We start from the raw sequence: 20,830 nt of genomic DNA on the forward strand, positions 1-20,830 counted from the left end.
GTCTCACATCTTTGCTAAATAATTTGCCACTTTGGGGTTGTAAACGTGCATTTTAATAGTCCACTACAGTTAGATTAATTGGATGATTTTCTTTCTTTTTTTTTTAATCAAAAAGTTGATTTAATTATGTGGTCAGGTCAATTCATGTTTATTTGTATAGCCTTTAATCACAAAAAGTCCCAAAGAGCTATTGCAAACTACAGACTATTATTGCACCATCCCCTTAACTAAAACCTACATGAGGGCTAGGAAAAAAAACATCAGCACAAGGAAAATGAAGAAACTTTGAGAAGGGACCACACACTAGGTAATCTCCTTACCAGGAAGACCAGGCTGCAATGGATGAATGAATGAATGAATGAATGCATGAATGAATGAATGAATGAATGAATGAATGAATGAATGAATGAATGAATGAAAACTGGATGTTGCAATACACAGACCTCCTCAAACTGAAATAAACTGTAGACCATTCATAAGCTATAAAATATAAAAAAAAATTAAGCCTAGATTGAAACAGTTCCACTGAGGTTGCAGATGAAAATTTCGGAGCGCAGAGCATTCAGTTACACTGGGGCCCTAATGGAGAACGCTCTCAAACCTGCAGATTTCTTTTTGGCTCTTGGGATCACTAGCAGACCAGCATTTTCAGAGCGAAGCCTCTGAGCAAGAACATCGGGGGAAAAATAAATCTGAAAGATATGAAGTGAATGGAATGTCAACTGTTTAAAATAATGAAGCCCGTTGTAAGCTGCTGCTGGATGTGCAGTTGAAAATGTTTAACGTGGATAAATGCTTGCAAAGATTTTTTGGGGGGGAGTAAGAGTTGCGCCCCCCTCATGCATTTGATATGCCCTCACCTGAGACTCAGTCTGTTGGAAAAAGGTGTCTGAAGTCAAGTCAAGTCAAGTCATTTTTATTTGTATAGACCTTAATCACAAAGAGTCTCAAAGGGCTTTACAGGTTATTACACAGACTATTTTTTTCAGACTATTATTACACCATCCCCTGATCTGGAACCAACATGAGGGCAAGGAAAAACTCAAAAAACCTCAACATGAGGAAAATGAAGAAACCTTGAGAAGGGACCGCACATGTGGTATCCCTCTTCCAGGATTACCAGACAGCAAAGGATGTTGCAATCACAAATAATACAGAGATATTGTCCACGAAAAGTATAGGTTATTCATATGCGATAGCGTAGAAGTGAGTCTTAAGCTTAGATTTAAACATTTCCACTGAGGTTGTAGATCGGATCTCAGGAGGAAGAGCATTCCACAGCACCGATGGAGATGGCTCTCGAACCAGCGGAACACTTCTTGGCTCTTGGGATTACCAGAAGACCGGCGCTCTCGGAACGAAGGCTTCGGACCGGAACATAGGGGGAAATCAGATCTGAAAGATACGAAGGAGCAAGTCCATGTATAATTTTGTAAAATACTAAGAGAACCTTAAAATCACATCTTAGGAGACTTAGGCTAACAGGGAGCCAATGCAGGTTAGCCAAAATCGGCGTGATGTGATTGGACTTTTTTGTCCTAGTTAAAAGCCTCGCTGCGGCATTTTGTATCAGCTGAAGACTCTTGATTCTGGACTTCGGGAGACCGAAGAGAAGTGCATTACAGTAATCGAGACGGGAGGTAACAAACGCGTGAATTATAATCTCCGCATCCGACTGAGACAGTAGGGACGAATTTTAGCAATGTTGCAAAGATGGAAGAAAGCGGTTTTATTAATTTTCTTCACATGTGTTTGAAAGGACAGCTCGGGGTCAAATATGACACCTACATTTTTAACTGAGTCACTCTGTGTGATGTGACATTTGTCAATGTTCACAGCAGTTTTTGAGAATAAGTCACGGCATATAGATGGACCAATAACTAACATTTCTGTCTTTTCAGAGCTAAGACGCAAGAAATTGAGTGACATCCACTCTTTTATCTCAGTGAGGCAGGCCTCCAAATTTCCACAATTTAGTGTGACAAATTCCTCCAACGGAAGATATAGTTGAGTGTCATCTGCGTAGCAGTGGAAACTGATATAATACTTGTGAATAATATCACCTAATGGAAGCATGTAAATGCTGAAAAGGAGGGGGCCAAGCACTGAACCCTGCGGAACACCACAGGTAACACTAAAGAGCTCAGATGTCATTTCACCATATTTAACACAGTGCGTCCTATCTGAGAGGTAGGATCTGAACCATGAGAGGACGGTTCCTGAGAGACCAATCCATTTTTCCAACCGTTCTAGTAAGATATTATGGTCCACTGTGTCAAAAGCAGCACTAAGGTCCAGCAGCAGCAAAAGTGATGAAGCGCCAGAGTCCATTGCCAGTAGGAGATCATTGGTTACCTTAATCAGAGCTGTCTCAATAGAGTGGATAGCCCTGAATCCTGATTGCATTGATTCAAAAAGATTGTTCTCGGATATGAAATCACTCAGCTGCTGTGCCACTACTTTTTCAAGTACTTTAAAAAGAAAAGGTAGGTTTGACACAGGTCTGTAATACCATAAGCTTTCTGGATCAAGTTTGGGTCGTTTCAGTGTAGGTTTAATAACAGCGGACAAAGACCCTCAACTCATCGGGAGTTACCGTCCAATCGCCCTCACTTCAACAATCAGCAAAACTATGGAACGACTCATCGTGAACCGCCTGTCAAAATGGCTTGAGGATCATCGGATTCTGAGCCCATGGCAGGCAGGCTTCCGGAAAGGCCGCTGCACCACTGACCAATGCCTCAGATCGTCTCAATTCATCATGGATGGGTTCCAGTCAAAACAACGTCTGCGCTCTATTGCTGCCTTCTTCGATTTCAGCAAGGCGTATGACCACGTGTGGCGTGCCAATCTCCTCCAAAAGATGCTGAACATTGGCGTACCTCTCCGGTTTGTTGAGTGGATTAAGGCCTGGTTCACCAATCGTACGGCACGTGTGAGGGTTAATGGGACTACGGGACGCTGCCGGACGTTCAAAGAAGGCCTCCCCCAAGGCTCGGTATTATCTCCACTCCTCTTTACCATCTACATCAACGACCTTCTAGATTCTTTCGAATCCTCCACCCTCGTCTCCGGCTATGCTGATGACTTGGCGCTGGTCTGTAGCGGCCGTAATAAAGGAGAAGTGGCGGTGAGACTAGAGTCAGAGGCGGCCAAAGTCAAACAATGGGCCACTATTAATCATCTCACCCTCAACACGGCGAAGTCAGAAGTCGCCTTCTTTTCCATTGACGCTGCCGAATCCTCTTGGTGCCCAAACATCACTGTAGGGGGTTCGAGACTCAAGATGAATCCTACTCCTACTTTCCTGGGGGTTCGATACGATCGCCGACTGACCTTCAATGAGCATGTCCGGCACTTGAGCCAAGTCATGAAGCAACGATCCAATCTCCTGCGACAACTGACCGGCACGTCTTGGGGATGGCGGCCCTTAGAGATGCGGACGATCTACATTGCCACCGTCAGATCGCTCGCTGAATATGCAGCTCCTGCCTGGGCGCCCTGGGCCTCCAACACCAATCTCCAGAAACTGGAGAGGGCACAATCGGACGTGGCTAGAGCAATTAAGGGCCAACTTCGATCTACTCCCATTGACGCTGTCCTCCATGAAGCCCAGCTCCCACCGCTCTCCGCCCGACTTCAGCTTGCCAGCCTTAGGAAAGCTGATGAATGGTTCCACCTCCCTCCCAACGGTCACAGGAGAGTACTCCTCCAAAAGCACGGTCCTAAACGCCTCAAGAGAGAGGACTGGTGTAATTCCACAACGCCCATTTTATCCTCTCTCAACCTCATGCCAGTGGACTCGGAGTCTGTACATGACCCTAATATTCCGTGGCCTCTGGCGCCCCCACCACCCATCCATTTCACCCACGTCCCAAAGTCCGCATCCCCTGCCCAACAACTTGCCACTGCAGAGGAAACACTTGCGGATCTGGGCCCAACCGACTTGTATATTTTCACCATTGGTTCCACCCTCAACGGTACGGAGAATGGAGGAGCCGGAGTGGTCATCTTTAAAGGCAACACACTAATCCACTCCTGGCATGCGCCAACCGGGGCCTTTAGCAGTTCTTTTCAGGCCGAAAAGTCTGCCATGATCGCTGCAATCGCCTGGCTAGACCACAATAACGACTGGTCCTCAGCCTCCATCATGACGGATTGCAAGTCCCTCCTCCAAGCTCTCTCCAACCCTAATATAACAGACCCCTCCCTCCTGTCCCTTAACTCCTCAATTGCGGCCTTCTCCCCATCCAAGAGCATCCGGCTTATTTGGGTCCCGGGTCACTGCAACCTCCCGGATAACGACCTTGCAGACGAGCAGGCTGAACTAGGCTCGGCTCTCCCTCAACCTACCGCCCCGCTAGACCCACAAACTCGGCTCGCCATTATTCGCAGGAGCTGCAAACCCCCCCCATCTACCCACCCACGTCTCATTTCTCTTACCTCTTCCCACCACAACCCGGAGGAAGAATCCCAGCTCTCAAAGAAAGACCTTGTTGATCTTATACGATTCCGGTCCGGTCATCACCCCTCCCTCCGAAGATGGCAACATTTGACGGGGAAATGCGAAGACGATCGGTGCCGTCTCTGCGGTGAGGACGAAGAATCGGCCGAGCATCTCTGGCTGCGGTGCCCTGCACTCCAGTCTGCCCGATACCACCGCCAGCTGGGATTCTCCTTCGGAGAACTACGGAGCCTCCCACAAGCGAGTCTAGCGCTACTGAGGATTATCCTTAGGCGCCTTGAGTGACTCAACAACAACAACAATAACAGCGGACTTAAAAGCCGCAGGAACTACACCTGAGGAGAGTGATGTTTATAACATTTAGAACTGAAGGTCCAAGGACCCCAAAAAGACCTCAATAAGCGAACCTGGAAGCGGGTCGAACAGGCAAGTCTTCGATTTGGCCGTATTCACCACCTGTTTAAGATTATCGAGTGACAGTTCACTAAATCGGGACAAATTCCCTGGACAGCCACACTAGTCAGTGTTGCATTAAACTCATTCATGAGTGAGTCGATAGAGCCTTTGTATGAAGGAAAGGACGCAACTGCTCCTTAAAGAAGATCGGAGAGCTCAGAAACTGTGCCAGTGCTTATGTTGCGTCCGCTAAATCCTTCAGCTTTTTCAGTACTACATTTAGATAGCACCTCGAATGTAACTAAATAATGATCCGAGAGAACAGTAGTACACGGGAACACCGTCATGTTTGAGGTTAAAACTCCTCGAGTCAGAACCAAATCTAGCGTGTTTCCAACTTTATGAGTTGGCAAATCAACCAGTTGATTAAAACCAAATGCATCAATTAGAGACCGAAACGCAACAGTAGGTCAATTGAGTGGGGTTCATATGAATGTTAAAGTCCCCCATAATTGTAATTTTGTCTGCATCGGTTACTAGTTCAGACAAAAGTTCAGCAAATTCGTCCAAGAAAGCTGTGTATGGCCCTGGTGCGCGATAAATAGTTACTACATAGATTGACAATAGAGAGGACCGCATAACAAGAGCCTCAAACGCCTTGTAATTATTAGCGGTCGAGGAGTAAATTTGAGCGTCTTTTTGGAAATTAGCTCGACACCGCCACCTTTCTTCAAAGGGCGTGCTATATGGCTGCTCACTTAGTCTTGAGGAGAAGCCCCATTTAACGGTAAAAACTCATCTGGTCTCAACCAAGTTTCACATAGACCAATCATTGTCGAATGTCTGTTCATTGATTTTTGTCAATAATGCCAACTAAATGCTGTTGCCCTAACAGGAACCAAGCACATTACAGATTACATTCCAAGAATGATTTTGACTGAATAAACTTTGTAAACCTTTAAAGTTGTCAACATTTTCACAACAAGATTTGAGTTTGACAGTTAGGTACGCATTGTACGGTATCTTGGGTATATTCTATTTCTATTCTATGTTTTTATCCTTTTCATTCTCTTTTAAAGCTCCAGTGTGTTATATTTGACTACTAGTTATCACTGTTGTCTAACACAAACGAAAACCAGTGCGACAGCAGGCAACAAAACGGCAGAATAAAATTGTTGGAAACCTAAGTAACTATTCCACTATGTTAAAATAATATAAAGTTACTTACCAATGATTCTTTTTTTAAATTAACAATCGTATGATAGTTCATGTATTTTTGCCCAATATTCAAATACAGGTTGTTGTTTCTTTTTACGGAAATAAAGTTTTTTTGTACCATTAAATATATATAACACAACCCCCTTTAAATAAATACTGTAAATGTGTTTTCTTATTGAGTAATAAACAAATAAATAAATAAAGGTCTATACTTGGAAGATTTTTACGTTTCGCAGGTTGGTTCTGTCCTTTTAAGTATTTTATCAGGTTTCTCCTGGAGTGCCACATCCAATCTTCAAGTATGTTGTTATCAATGACAATAACCATGAATCAAATTCTGATATTGACAAATGCAAAATAATAATGATTTTTGCATTCACATTTATTTTATTCTCATATTATATTCATGAACAGATTCCTCACTTTGTTGGAAAAACGTGTCTGGCAACAATAGATGATTTATAGACGGCCATAGCAGCCTGAGAAAGCCTGATCTCAGGGAGCTAAGCAGGTTCAGGTCTGGTTAGTACTCGGATGGGAGTCTGCCAGGAAATAATAGTAGTTGTAAAAAGGTCATTTAGTGCACGCTCTGCTGCTATAGCACTGACTGTACCGTCCCCTCAAACCAACCCCCCACCCCCTTTGTCAAAAAAGTACACTAATATTTTCATCCTTAACCAGTAGGCATGGAAAATCTTTCCCTGATTTAGGAAGCTTACTCGGTGGCACGCCAGTTCAACTTGATACCACCCGTGTGCGAGCAGGCTGAGTATCACTACTTCCAGAGGGACAAGGTGGAAGTGCAGCTCCCTGAGCTCTACCACAAGATCGGTACAAAACTTTTATATTTCAATTGAGAGTCTTTGAGTGAAAGATAATATTTGTTTGTCCTTTTTAGGTGTTGGAGCAATGACCTGGTCGCCGCTGGCGTGTGGATTAATCACCGGGAAATACAGCGTTGGAGTACCCGAATGCTCCAGAGCAGCAATGAAGGTGGGTTCTAGGGGTGGACAGATCGGTCCAAATATCAATACTCTCAACACTAAGTAAGTACTTGGGTTGGATCAAGACTATTGTCCTATGATACAAACTTCGTTCATTCACCAATTTCCTTTTAGCACCACTTCTCTATGTAGATAGCGCACCACTTCTCTCTCTTATTACCCAGCACCCTCCACCACTCTCCAACATAATGCTTGTACGTGTGATTGACAGGCACACTTTTAACACCACTCTATTCCGCTGATTCTTGCACGCCAGGCAGAAGAGAGGGCCAAATCTACATCAGAATCGTAATAATAGGGGTGGACAGATCGATTCAAATATCCATATTATCTAAATTAACAAGTACTTGGATCATATCAATACTATTGTCCTGGGATCAATACTTTACCCCTCCACCATTCTCCTCAAAGAACTGCTTCTATATGTAGATCACACAATCCTTCTCTTTCAAACCCAGCACCCTCCACCACTTTCTAAATTTATGCCTGTTTGTGTGACTAACAGGTATACTTTTAGCAACTCTCCCTACCTGGCCTGCTGTTGCATCTTGCCTGCCAGGCGAAAGTGAAGGCTTAATCTATGCACCCACCCTTACACAAGCTACAAATGCCATTTTTCAACTACAGTGTGATAAAGTGGTCTGCTACAGTGGCAACACCACACATTTACATAAAGACAAAAAAGCTCACCCTGCAAGCTCCAAATACAGTCTTTGTATTTTCGTTACATTTGGTTTGAATCTCTTAAAAAGAAAATCAAAAAGTAACCGTTTGATTTATTTAACATTTTGTAATTCATGATGACAAGTGAGGCACATCCTCACCTGCATCTCCTGACTGCACATATCTGGTTGGATTTAAAAAAATATAAATTATTTTTGTCCATAATATTATAATATTGTTGGTAATATACAGATCAAAGAGACGCCCCAAAACCTGTTTTTTCCGTTATTTCTTTTTTCCTGCATTTGTTTTTCTCGTTTTTCTTATTTTGAATTTATCCGTAGCGTTTTATTTTTTTCCTGATTTTATATTCTCTTGTCCCTCATATAACTTTTTTTACTCGATTCTTTTTCACTCTATTCTCTCTATTTCATTTTTATTTAACGTTTTTCCCTCTTTTGTTTCTTTTTTCATTTATATCTTTTTTGATAAATTTTGCCCCCCTTTTATAGTCGTTTTGTGGATAATGTTACATAACAATTTGTAACACATGGATTAAATCTCTTTTAGTGAGCTGAGCTGAAACAGACAATCCTCAAAAAAGACAGAATTTCCATCACTATAATATGGCAGGTGTTGGGCCCCCTGCCCTGAAATGTCCCCCGTCACGCAAACGTCATTAAAACAACCTCAAATCAAATTTTGGGGGGATTGGAACGGCAAACTTCGAAGCATTTGCAGCGTGTATACCTTGTAGAAATCACCTTTGAGCAAGTTAAAAATATTGACTTTGGCAAAATTAAACTGCTCTGCACTTACATATATCAATTGTTTCAAATAAATGGAAGCTAACAGAAAGTCCCACTCCCTTTCAAAGATTCTTTCACGATAACACAAAAACATTGACGTAATCCAGCAGGTAAATTAGGTCATGTTACGTGGGGACTGGACTAACAGAGACTCTTTGCGATTAAGGGCTATACAAATAAACATGACTTGACTTGACTTTTTGTAGGACACAGGAGAGTCAGCTAGCGGTCGTTGACATAATACATAATATTATATTGCAATGGGTGACGTCAAGAATGCACACATTAGCTGCTTATATATATAACAACAGGAGTTGCTGCGCTCACTCCTGCCACTAAGATATTAAGTAGCCGAACTTCAGCACCTGTCCATAACATCTCATCTCCATTAAAGGGTCAGCAGTCACACACACACAAAAGTAACAGACATTGCACTATGATAGGATAGCATCTGCGCTGCCTTCTGTCAGTACTGTACTGAGTGTCCGTGGGTGGGCACTGCAACCCCCTGTCTCCAGCACCACCCCTGGTAACACTCCTGGTATTTTCTCTCTTTGGTTGTGTGTGAAGGGCTACCAGTGGCTGAGAGAGCGAGTCAACAGTGAGGAAGGACGAAGGCAGCTGGCTAAAATCAAAGAGCTGTATCTAATGGCAGACAGGATGGGATGCACCGCTGCACAGTTGGCAATCGGTACATACAACACTGCAGACATTTGTTTTTGCACAACTCTATTTTTGGCAAAATGCTTTGCCTTTACAATGAGATTCTTTTAGTACAGCCCTCTCATTCTAAATGTTTTATGATGCATTATATGCTTTCATCATTAATTTAATTCAGTGAGGAAGGGTTTTATTTATTTGTTAAAAGGACAGTGTGGATTATTTAGCGCCACCAAGTGGTTAAAAAACGCCATTCATTAAAAAAATATTGATTTGGGTCAGGGGTCTTGCTAATTAGCGCAAAGGGCTACCAGTTTCATATGCGTTTTTAGCTAGATGGCTAGCTAAATAGCAAAAAAGGTAGCTTGGTAGTTTGTTAGAAAGGTAAACAGGTAAAAAAAAACTAAAAGGGAGCTAGGTAGCTAGCTAAAAAAGTATAAAGCAATTTAAATAGTCTGATAGAGTGCCAAAAATAAAGCTAGCCAGGAAGGGGGGCAAAATGTATCTCGGTAAAATGTTAGGTAGCAAAAAAAAAAAAAGCTATCTAGATAGCTTGCTAAAATAGCCTAAAATGTAGCAAGATATCTAACAACGAAGCTAAAAAGTTAGCCAGATAGCTAGCTAAAAAAAAAAAAAACATTCAGCATTAGCCTTATAAGACCCTAATTCCTATAAAATAAATCAATTCTTTTTCTCCCCATTTTTCTTTCACTTTTTCTTTATTTTCTTCTTTTATCTATCGTTTTCTTTTGTTTTTTGGCTTTTTCATTCTTTTTTGCCATTTTGTATTATTTTTTCTTAGATTTGTTCCTTTTTTTCTTTGACAGGATTTATTTCTATTTTTTTTTTCAATTTGAAGAGAGAGAAATTCAAAAAATTCAGCTCTATTTCCCACTACGGTCAAGAAGTATTTCCATTTTTTTGGCATTAGAGTGCCTGGTTCAATCCTGTGTCAGGTCCCCATTCCTCTCCTCTGTCTTGTCATGGCTTTCAGACTATTTTTTGTACACATCCCAAACAAGGTCAATACGATTTGTGCCCGTCAACTGTGATCGGCTGTATAGTACGAAAACATCAGCATAAGTCTGGAAGGTTTTAGTAGTACCTGGTTTCAACATGTGCGCAGCTGCAGCACCATCAATAAACACAGCTTTTACATAGCCAACAGTGGTTTCTGACAAACCAGAATCCATGCCACAAAAGGCAACACGGTCCTCTGTTTTCCTGTGGGATGGGATATCAGTCTCCTGGTTGACACTCGCCTGTTTCTTTATGTGGCAGATGCAGCCAACAGGGTAGCAAAGAATGTGATTGTGCGAACTGTTGACTCTGATGTGGTCATTTTAGCAATCTCAGAAAGTCAGTCTTGAAGAAATGTGGATTGCCTTTGGAGCTGGTAGCAATTTATCTAATATATCGATTCACATGGGGGATGCTGCATTGGTTCCCACCACTTGTTCAAAACTTCAGGCATTTCATTCTTTCACCAGCTGTGATACAACATTCTGTGGTCGTGGTAAAAAGATACAGCCTGGGATACATGGCGTGTATACCCAGATGTCACAGAGGCTTTCCATGAAATGTTGCAGATGCCAAAAAAGTTGATCTGTTTATCTGCACTGGAACGTTTGGCGTCCTTATCTTTGACAGAACAAGTGCATGTATGGATGAAAACGAGGCAAGGAAGCATCTTTTCACCCAGAGATCAAGATCATTGGAAATTATTCCACCTACACGGGATGCTTTGAAGCAACACATAAAAAGAACAATGTACGTATGAGGCTAATACATGGAACCTTGATTTGGGTTTCTTAGCCATGTTTGCCCAGTCCATCAGAATGGGGATGGGTTGACACCGATGCTGGATAACAGCCACTTTGAACAAGACTCCCTGAAGCTTCACAGACTTGCTATGAAATTGTGCATTGTGGTTGCAAAAAGGGTTGTACTGGGCACTGTAATGTAAAAAGGCAGCCTTAAAATGCACAGCACTGTGCATAAGCCCCGGTGACTGCAGCGATTAAATCCATGTTCTGTGGTTTCAGGAAGTGTTCTGAAGTTGCAGCCCAACATCGTAATCCCCAAAGGTCATGGTAGTAAGAATAAATATACTTACTTCATGTAAACTGTTTACGCTGCATATACTGTAAACTTTCTGATTGTTGTTTAACTTTTTTAATTCTTTAAAAGTTTAAAGTTCTTTAAAGTTTGTATTCATACAGTATTGTTTCCTAAAATCCAAAGATTTATCTAGAAAATGAGGTGATGATCTCCCAACCTTGACCTCCGAGCCTCCATAAAGTTGTCCTTTCAGAATGATATAAATATCAAATTGGTGTTTTTCAACCATAAAAACATAGACACCCCAAGATACACACATATCTGATTTTATGCACAGAAATGCATTATGCTGGAGGTCAATGACCCCTAGCAGACCCAGATATGACTTGTAAGAGTAATATAAAGATTAAAAATGAGTTTCGCCTGGCCGTAACATGTATATACACATCAAATCCACATTGCTATTACATTAGATCCTCAGATATAAACGTTTCTGACATGCATAAAAGGTTTAAATTTCACCTCTACCTGACCCCTGGAAATGTCTTAAAGAGACATATTATTAGGATTTAATATACAGACATTTCTAATTTAATGCATAAAAATCTCATATTGTGGAGGTTGTGACCTCTACCAGACCTTAGTGGTCAAACTGAGAATAAAAGTATATTTCATCTATGGAAATGTTTGTTTTAACTTCATTTTTAATTATCATGTATTTTTAATCTAATTTCTTAACTCTTTTTTCCATTAATTTATTTTGCTAGTGTTGTGTCCCAAAAATATACATACATATACATACACATTTTAGCAGCTGATAACTGGAAAATGTAATCTTTCTTAAAAGATGTGACTTTGAAGGAAGGAAAGTGATTCTAAATAGCTACTGGAAGTATAAAAACACAGTCGAAGTGCAGGACGATTTGGAACCAACAACATGAGTTTACCAGAAGCAACTAGAAGCTAAAAAAGACAGAGGCAAACAGAAAGCGCAGCGTGGCCTTTTTTAACTACAGAAAAGGACAAATGAGTGTAATTTGTGTTGTAAACTGGTCTGCTACTGCGGCAACACCATCAGTTTATATATATTAGAGCCATGTCCCCCTAGTGGGAGGTGGCTAAAGTCTTTTTCACCCAACCCATTAGGTCATTAGGTCACCAAACCCCCCAATTCCAACCCCTAATGCCGAGCACCAAGCAGGGAGGCAATGAGTACCAATGTTGTAAGTCTTAAGTATGACCCGGCTGAGGCTTGAACCAGCGTCCTACCCCAAGGCCACCAAGCTGCTTATACAAATACATTGAAAAAAAGCACCATGCAGAGAGCAAAAAGCTGCAACCAAAAATGTAAACATGTTACTTTTCCTGAGCCAATAGGAGACAATTGACACATTATTTGCATTACTAACTTTATTTTCAAAATATTGTGCAATGGAAGGTATTTTAGTTGTGATTTCGACATTGTTATACAGTATTTTTTTGTCCTGAAATATTTGGTAATATAAATATTTATATTTTTACAAAATGTTAATGGTGGGGTGCGTGGTTTGAGGTGTCCTTAAAAATGTGAAAGTTCAATATTTTCTCTATCAAGTATGTATTAACAATGCCCATTTGAGTTCAAAAAGCTTATATTCTTTATTTTCGATTGTGCCTATCTGATTTTATTTTACAAAACCCCAAAAGATGAAAAAAGTTTGACTGTATCTTAGAAATTAACCCAATAATGTGTCATTCTGCTGTTATTTTCTGGCTTAAAATCATGATTGTAACCTTAAGTCTTCAAATACCTTTAAATTCTACAATCTAGTTATTTAATCTAAAAATGAAACATTTTTAGTGCCTAAAATATTCGTGCTGTGGTTATTGTAATTTCAAACCAACTTGAGGGGGGAAGGTTCAATTATTCAATGATCATGACATTTCCAAGAAAAAGTATCGGTATTGGACCGATTACGATCAACAATATTATGCATTGACTTGGATTAGATTGATCCCAAAATACCCACCTTTACTTGTCGATGTACGTGGTCTGGCAGGCTTCTTAAGTACGATCTGAACAGCTATATCATATTCAATTTTATCTCTAAATCAAGCGATAGAAACTTGTAATGGTGGTTCTTTGTTAAACTCCCTACTAAATTGACCTATGGATGAGCACTCACTCTGACAAAGATTGAAGATTGTGAGAGGAGCGCTATGGCAAATTTCGCAGTAGGAGACATTTTTGCCCTATTTGTCGCTCTTTTTCAATCTCTCTCTCTTTCTCCCTCTTTTTTCTTTTTGTCTGTTTATTTCTTTCTCGTCTCTTTCTCCCTCTTTTTTATCTTATTCTCTCTTTCTGTCTTTTTGTCTCTTTTTTCTCTTCTCTTTCTCTCACTGTACCTCTAGTTTTTTCTCTCTGCATTTTTCATTTTCTTTCTCTCTCTTTCTTTCATTGTATCTTCGTTTTGTTTATTTTCTTTCTTCTCCCTTTTCTGTTTCTCTCTTTCTTATAACCTCTATATTTTTCCTGCTCTCTTTATTTATTTTTATCTTTCATTATCTTGCTATCTCCCTCCTTCTCTGTATTTCCCTTGCCTATTCTCTTTCTTTTGTTTGTTCTTTCACTCTTTATTTTTCTCTTTTTCTCTCTCTCTTTCTTTATCTTTAATCTAATAGTCCGGAACCCCATGAGTTTTTTACTACCATGTGGCTCCCAAGCCCATATGAGTTTGACATCACTGATGTAAACCTAGTTTATAGCTCTGTGTTACCAGAAATTTTCCACTCATGTATGATTAAGAAAGCACAAAAAAACGAGCAAATAACAGACCACTGAACTCCCAGAAAACAAAGTGACGTGATGTAGAACGCATCCAGGAGCTAACGTAAGCTAGCGTCACCCTAACATTAGAGATGTTAACGTTACTTTATATTTTTTCTAGCAAAGTAAAAATATGTTGCTTCAAATGCTATGTTGATTTGCCTTAGAACATATGCATAAATCTTTATTAAGTTTATCCAAGTTGCGTTGGTGCTGTTGAGGACCACATAAGTTCATCCAAAGCAGACATTTGTCTCGAATTAAATTTTGGGGGGAAAAAATATCCCCATGGCCCAGCCTTTCACGATATCAGGTTTCAGCATTTGAACATTTTAAAATGGAAGACAAAAACACACAAAAAAGAACAAAAATTGACAAACTGTAAAGCAATTGAATGGAATGGTACATTGCGTTTGTTACACGCACTGTCATTGGCTCATCGTGTTTGAGAGCGGGGCTTAGTCATAGGTCAATTTACTTCTACCATTTTTTTATACTTCACACCAGTAGCATTTAGAATACATTTCTTTTCTTTAAAGTCAAGTTCGGCTGCTACCACTCTGTTGAATTATATAAGATCATATAAATATATAAAATATTGAGTAACTGTTACAAAGTTTATACAGTCGATTTTTTTGAAACAGCCTGTATATGTGCTAGCCCAGACCTGGGCACTCCGGTCCTGGAGGGCCGTATGTTCTGCATGAGTTTTGAGGTTTCTCTGATCCAATACAGGTGATTCCAATCACCAGTATCGTTAACGAGCACTTGCTAGCTTGCTAACAAGGTTATAATTTGTATCACCTGAGTTAAAGAGGAGCAAACTTCAAAATCTGGCAGGACGTATGGCCCTCCAGGACCGGAGTGCCCAGGTCTGTGCTAACCCCTAACCTTGGATTTGGGTTCTGATTTTCCTTTTTTAGTCCATTAAAAAATATCCCCCATGTTGAAGTATGTATTTTGAAGTATATTTTTGGTCCCTCAGCATGGTGTCTACGCAGTGAGGGTGTCAGCTCTGTGCTTTTGGGTGTCTCGAACACGGAACAGCTGCTGGAGAACTTGGGTGCACTGCGGGTAAACCATGTTTAATTTCATGCCTCAGTAAATTGAAATCAAAAGGCAAACATTTTGATTTAAAAAAAAACAGAAGGAAAAAAAACATTGAATTCATTTATCTCATTCTTTTTATTACACTGGTCACAGAGTATTCGAAGTTTAAAGCTACTTTTTGTGACTTATCAGTTTGATATGCATTTCTAAAATGAAAACTTGTCACGTGTCATTACTATGTTGTTACCATGTAATTACCAGGTTGTAATTATTAGAAGCTGAGTTAAAACAGGCTTAGTCAACCACTAAAACAGGGGGTCGCCAAAAAACAAACCGCAGGCGGTATCAGGCCCACTAACGGTTTTTATTTGGTTTAGTAAACGATGCTGTGTGATGCATGAGAAAAAGAATGAGCTGCTTCTCGTCAAACAATGACTTGCAGTTTTGAATATGATTACTGGATTCGCCAAAGCCACACATTCCAAACCACCCACTAGAGCTGAATATGCTGACTACCTTCCATTCATAAGAGAACATTTGTAAAAACGCCCATTCCACTGTTATTTATTTTAAAATTGAAGTTTTTGTTGAATGCAATACAATTGCACACACATGGACTTCTTGTTGTGCTGTGGGCCTAATTTTCAGTGCCAGGTTGGGAAGAGCAGAGTGGAATGAATGTTTGGTTAATGTAAGTGTGTTCTTGAATCAAGCCACCTTCCACTAGAGGGATATGGCTTCCAGATATAGATAGATTATAAGTAGATGTATTGCTGATGTAACAAAAAGTGATATACGTCATTCAGCTATTTTTCTTTCTCTTGTGAAAATTTAATTTTTTGGGGGGCACATGAGGTAGCACGGCGGCGCGGTGGTTAGCGCGTGAAAAGCTTACACAAGTACGTGTCAAACGCTTCAACACACCATGGTCAAAAGCGCTCATTCACTTAAGTCAGTGGTTCTCAATTGTCTGTTGGAAAGAAGGGAATTCCGACTCTTTAGAAACCCTGCTTTTTCGGCTTGGCTTCCAAATGGCTCTAAAAAAGAGACGGTTCTTAAAGAGAACTGGCTTTTTCAGCTTTCAAATGGCTCTTGAAGTTGTTTTTCTCGTTTGATCCATATACTGTATAACCATTAATTATGCATTTTTATGAATGACCTAAAAAGGGAAAAACAGGCAACATGGCGGCGAAGTGGTTAGCGCTTGTGTGGCACAGTTCTGAGGTAATGAGATTGAACCTCCTGTGCGGAGTTTGCATGTTCTCCCTGTGCTCGCGTGGGTTTCCTCTGGACACTCCAGTTTCCTCCCACATTCCATAAACATGCATGTCATGTTAATTGGCCGATCCAAATTGTCCCTCGGTGTGAGTAAGCGAGTGAGATGTCTGTCTCTGTGTGCCCTGCGACTGGCTTGCAACCAGTTTAGGGTGTCCCCTGCCCACTGCCCGAAGATAGCTGGGATGGGCTCCAGCACCCCCGCGACCCTATTGAGGATAAGCAGTGCAGATAATGGATGGATAATGGGGGCACACAAAGGGCCACAGGATAAGAACGGCACCAAAAGGACAACACATTTGTATTAGGAGTACTTTTTGACATATATGTTAGCATTATATTAAATGATTGATTTCATTGCTTAAACACAGTGCCATCTAGTGGGTAAATAATACACACCGACTTTAAACTTTGGTTGTCCGGTTGATAAATAGTAGTCATCAAATACAGCTTTGGAGGTGGAACTTAGCTTTGGCGACATCTAGTGGACATATTTAAAACTGGAAGTTATTGTTTGATATGTTTGCAGCTCATTTGTCTCTTGTGCTCCCTAAAGGATTGTCTCGTGGGCAGGATTAAATACGTTGGCAGACTGGGTCCAGCACACGGGCTGTCATTTTCCCACCCTTGATGTGTCCTCTTATGCTTTGTTGCAGATTTTGTCCCAAATGACACCTCAAACAGTGACGGAGATGGACAGCATCCTAGGAAACAAGCCACACTTTAAGAAAGAGTCACGTGCTTGAACCCTCAACTCCACCCCCTCCTAGCAAAAGGAGAACAAGCAATCGCCTTACGTTTAATCTGCTGAATATTCCAAAAATTGCATGTCCTCAGCAAAAATATGCTTTCAGAATGAGCGCAAAAAACATTTAACACGCAACAATTTATTATGTATGGGGGAAAAAAGTGTGCAATTGTTTATTAGAAGAAAAACAGCTCATAGTCATACTCACTGACTGCAAAATGATGTGTAAACAAGAGTAGGTCAAAGTTTCTAGAAAGGAGTAATGCAGGACTCTAAATAAAGGAAGGAAAGCCCAAGACAGGCCAACTGACTTCGAGTGCGTGGTGATTTTGGACGCATGCTGTCCTAACCCCTAACCCTGACTAATCCTTACTGCCTCCAGAAAAAGAAAAAGCACCAAGAAGGAGATGCGTTTGAGCCTGTGAATGGATTCCCCTTGTTCCAGTTAAGCACCAAAATATTTAATTAAAAAATGACATCAAAGCAGCTTCGAAATAGCCAGATAACTTACAAGGACAAAAAACGTCAAATTACAGTTCAGTACCGTTGCACCCTGAGAAGGGCCAATCTTTGGAAGCTTAGCAAGGTCTGGGCTAGTTAGTACCCATATGGGAGACTGCAAGGGAATATTAGGCACTGTAAATACGTCATTTGTTGCAACAGCACTGACTGTACCCCCCTGTGGCAGTTGGTGAAATTGAATTTCCCTAAGGGGACCAAATAAATTCTATTATTATTGTTAAGTCCGACTGCAAGTATCGCTCCTACTGAGAATGTGTGTGTTACAAAAAGTTTTTTGCGGGGCTATTTTGCGGAACACTCAAGATGTGAGTATATTTTTCAATCCCTGCAGGTCTTTTAAGAGGGTTTTGTCTGTTCCTCAGCTGTACGCATGTCCCTTAAGCGAGAAGAGCACAGCCCAGGTTGAGCAATGGCATGGCATGGCTTCAATGTAGATTTTTTAGTAGCCTTTAAACTTGACGCCGAGGTTTTCCAATTTAAACGAGACAATCCATTAGAAAGGTTCAGTTACCTGAAGTTTTACCCCCCAAAAAAGTGTATACGTTCTTTTTTTCAACAAAAGCCTTTTAGAGGTATTTTTTCATCTCTCTGGGAATCTGTGGTTTTGTTTCCCCATTTGTAAGCATTTTAAGGTTAACATTTGCGTATATTTCTTTTGATTTGTTTTAGGACTTGGATGTCAAGAAAGGATGGTGATCTTTTTACAGTTTGCCATGAAAATGTTCAAGACCTTTGTGTGACGAATGTTCAAGCTATCTTGTTAAGATTGAAACACATCAAAGTGTACATAGTAAGGTTTAAACATTGGCTAGCAAATAAAGCAAAGGCTTTTATGAGGGAATCATAAAGGATTTGCCGCCTATTGCTCTTTGACGGAGTATAGTCCCATTTTTGGGACGCCGTAATTTGGGATTGGCTCTCACACTTGCACCTGAAATGCTATCATACATAAGAAAGATAACATGTAAATGAAATGAAATGATCTGCATTTTATATAGCGCTTTTCATGTCAATGACTTCTCAAAGCGCTTTACAATGTGCTCCACATTTCCCAATAGCAGCCTTGCAGCCATGTAAGGCGCTAACCTGCTTATTGGGGGTATTAGGGGTTCACACTGGTGAAATGTTTGTGTTCATATACAAAAGTTACACATGCTCACTTAAAGTACGGAAATGGTCTCATAGATGTCAAAGCCTTACATAAGCTTTTAAACACACATCAAACATTTGTCCTTGTAAACACAAGTCAAACACACCCACTTGCAGTACTTACAGTACTGAAATTGTTTTATAAACATATGTCAAAAGCTTACACAAATACGTGTCAAACGCTTCAAAACACACTGGTCAAAAGCGTTCATTCACTTAAGTCAGTGGTTCTCAATTGTCTGTTGGAAAGAAGGGAATTCCGACTTTTTAGAAACCCTGCTTTTTTGGCTTGGCTTCCAAATAGCTCTTAAAAAGAGCCGTCTCTTAAAGAGAACTGGCTTTTTCAGCTTCCATATGGCTCTTGAAGTTGTTTTTCTTGTTTGGTTACTGTAATACCATTAAGTATGCATTTTTACCTAAAAAGGGAAAAACAGGCAGCACGGTGGGGCAGTGGTTAGCGCTCGTGCGGCACAGTTCTGAGGTAATGAGATCAAACCTCCTGTGTGTAGTTTGCATTTTCTCCCCGGTCTTGCGTGGGTTTCCTACGGGTACTCCGGTTTCCTCCCACATTCCAAAAACATGCATGTCGAGTTAATTGGCTGATCCAAATTGTCCCTAGGTGTGAATGAGCAAGCGAATTGTCTGTCCCTGTTTGCCCTGCGACTGGCTGCCAATCAGTTCAGGGTGTCCCCTGCCCACTGCCCGAAAATAACTGGGATGGGCTCTAGCACCCCCGCGACCCTACTGAGGATAAGTGGTACAGATAATGGATGTATGGATAAAAGGGAAAAAATAAAGAAAAATGAACACTAAAACCATAACACTGAAAAACACATGAAACATAAATTAAAATCTACAAATAAATCTACAACACGATTTTAACATTTTTATACTCAACAAATTCAATGTCAGCAGACAGAATTCCTGAAAAAATGCATTTTGACAGATTACAAGAGAAAAATAGTTTCTCGAAGTAAACCGGCACTCGATTAGTGGCTAGTGGCACCCACCTCTGAGAACCAGCTCATAGAGCTGTTTTGTTCACAATGGCACGAGTTGATTGCTGCCGAATTCACTAATTCGCCTTTTCTTTCTACACAAATGTTAATACTGTATTTGTAACTGCTACCTGACTATATGGTAGTCGCACGCCAAAGCAACGCACGGCTTCAGACCGCCAGTAACAGTGTTGTAACGGCAATAAAAATAATGAGTTGGATTTCCCCGTTACTAAAAACGTAATGCCGTTACGTAACAGCGTTATTTATAATGCCGTTATTCCAAATGTGTTTGTAAGTGTTTGACACATACGCGTGTAAGCTTTTGACATATTTTTTTGAAGTACTGTAAGTGAGTTGTTTGACTTTTATAAACACAAACATTTGTGTCCACATACACAAGTTAAAGCAACGTGTGTAACATTTTAATATGTGTTTCTTATGAGAGCACAAGTACAGGTGTGAGAGGCATTCGTGAATGATGGCCTAGACGGCACCCTGAACCCACCGTTTGTCGCTTTGGACAACTTGCAGGATCCCACTTAGAAAAAAAGTCAACTTTGCCAGCATAACTTGCATTTGAGTGTCTTGCAACAAAGAGAAAACTCAAAGAGGGGCAGCGGTTCAAGCCGAACGCGCCGAATGTAACAGGTCCAATCCACCATGTCTCCATCTTGTTTGTCTGTTGCTTCCAATAGAAAAAGCACATTACATGATTTCAACTCTCTTTGTTTTGTCTGACTTTTTGTGTTGTGTTGTATTTAGTGCTGGGTGTGTTGCTAAAAAACAGTAATTACAGTTACTCGTTACTTCATCCCAAAAATAACACAGTTTTATAAGATGAAACCCAAAAGTAGCGCATTACTCTGAAATTAACTACCTAGTTAATAATTACCTGATATACTACCTTTCAAACCGACCCCCTGAAACTGCTTTAAATGGTTAATGGACCGCATTTCCATAGCGCTTCAACCAGTCACTAAGGGACTCCAAAGCACTGTACAGT

General features: G+C 40.7%; 2 protein-coding genes across 5 annotated transcripts in view; both read left to right on the forward strand.

The window, feature by feature from the left end:
* LOC148349859 (voltage-gated potassium channel subunit beta-3) overlaps positions 1-20,551 on the forward strand; it is a 100,927-nt gene extending 80,376 nt beyond the window's left edge. For 2 of the 4 annotated variants that reach the window (XM_088321265.1, XM_088321266.1), the window contains 5 exons: positions 6,790-6,910; positions 6,978-7,072; positions 9,126-9,246; positions 15,068-15,156; positions 17,064-20,551. In XM_088321265.1, coding sequence (XP_088177391.1) covers positions 6,790-6,910; positions 6,978-7,072; positions 9,126-9,246; positions 15,068-15,156; positions 17,064-17,153 — 516 coding nt within the window. In that variant the 3' untranslated portion in view covers positions 17,154-20,551. Of the gene's footprint in view, positions 1-6,789; positions 6,911-6,977; positions 7,073-9,125; positions 9,247-10,865; positions 10,986-15,067; positions 15,157-17,063 lie in introns of all 4 variants that reach the window. The other 2 variants (XR_015847337.1, XM_088321267.1) reach the window with 2 other exon arrangements.
* On the forward strand, positions 13-6,783 carry LOC148349860 (uncharacterized). Its single transcript, XM_088321261.1, has 2 exons — positions 13-2,486; positions 2,548-6,783. Exon 2 carries the CDS (start codon positions 2,633-2,635, stop codon positions 4,748-4,750), a length of 2,118 nt encoding a protein of 705 aa, XP_088177387.1. The 5' UTR covers positions 13-2,486; positions 2,548-2,632; the 3' UTR covers positions 4,751-6,783.
* Positions 20,552-20,830: the final 279 nt, after the last annotated feature.

The sequence above is a fragment of the Urocampus carinirostris genome, chromosome 17 (genome assembly GCF_059441175.1).
Source record: "Urocampus carinirostris isolate Australia breed hairy pipefish chromosome 17, RoL_Ucar_1.0, whole genome shotgun sequence".
Classification (NCBI taxonomy): domain Eukaryota; kingdom Metazoa; phylum Chordata; class Actinopteri; order Syngnathiformes; family Syngnathidae; genus Urocampus; species Urocampus carinirostris.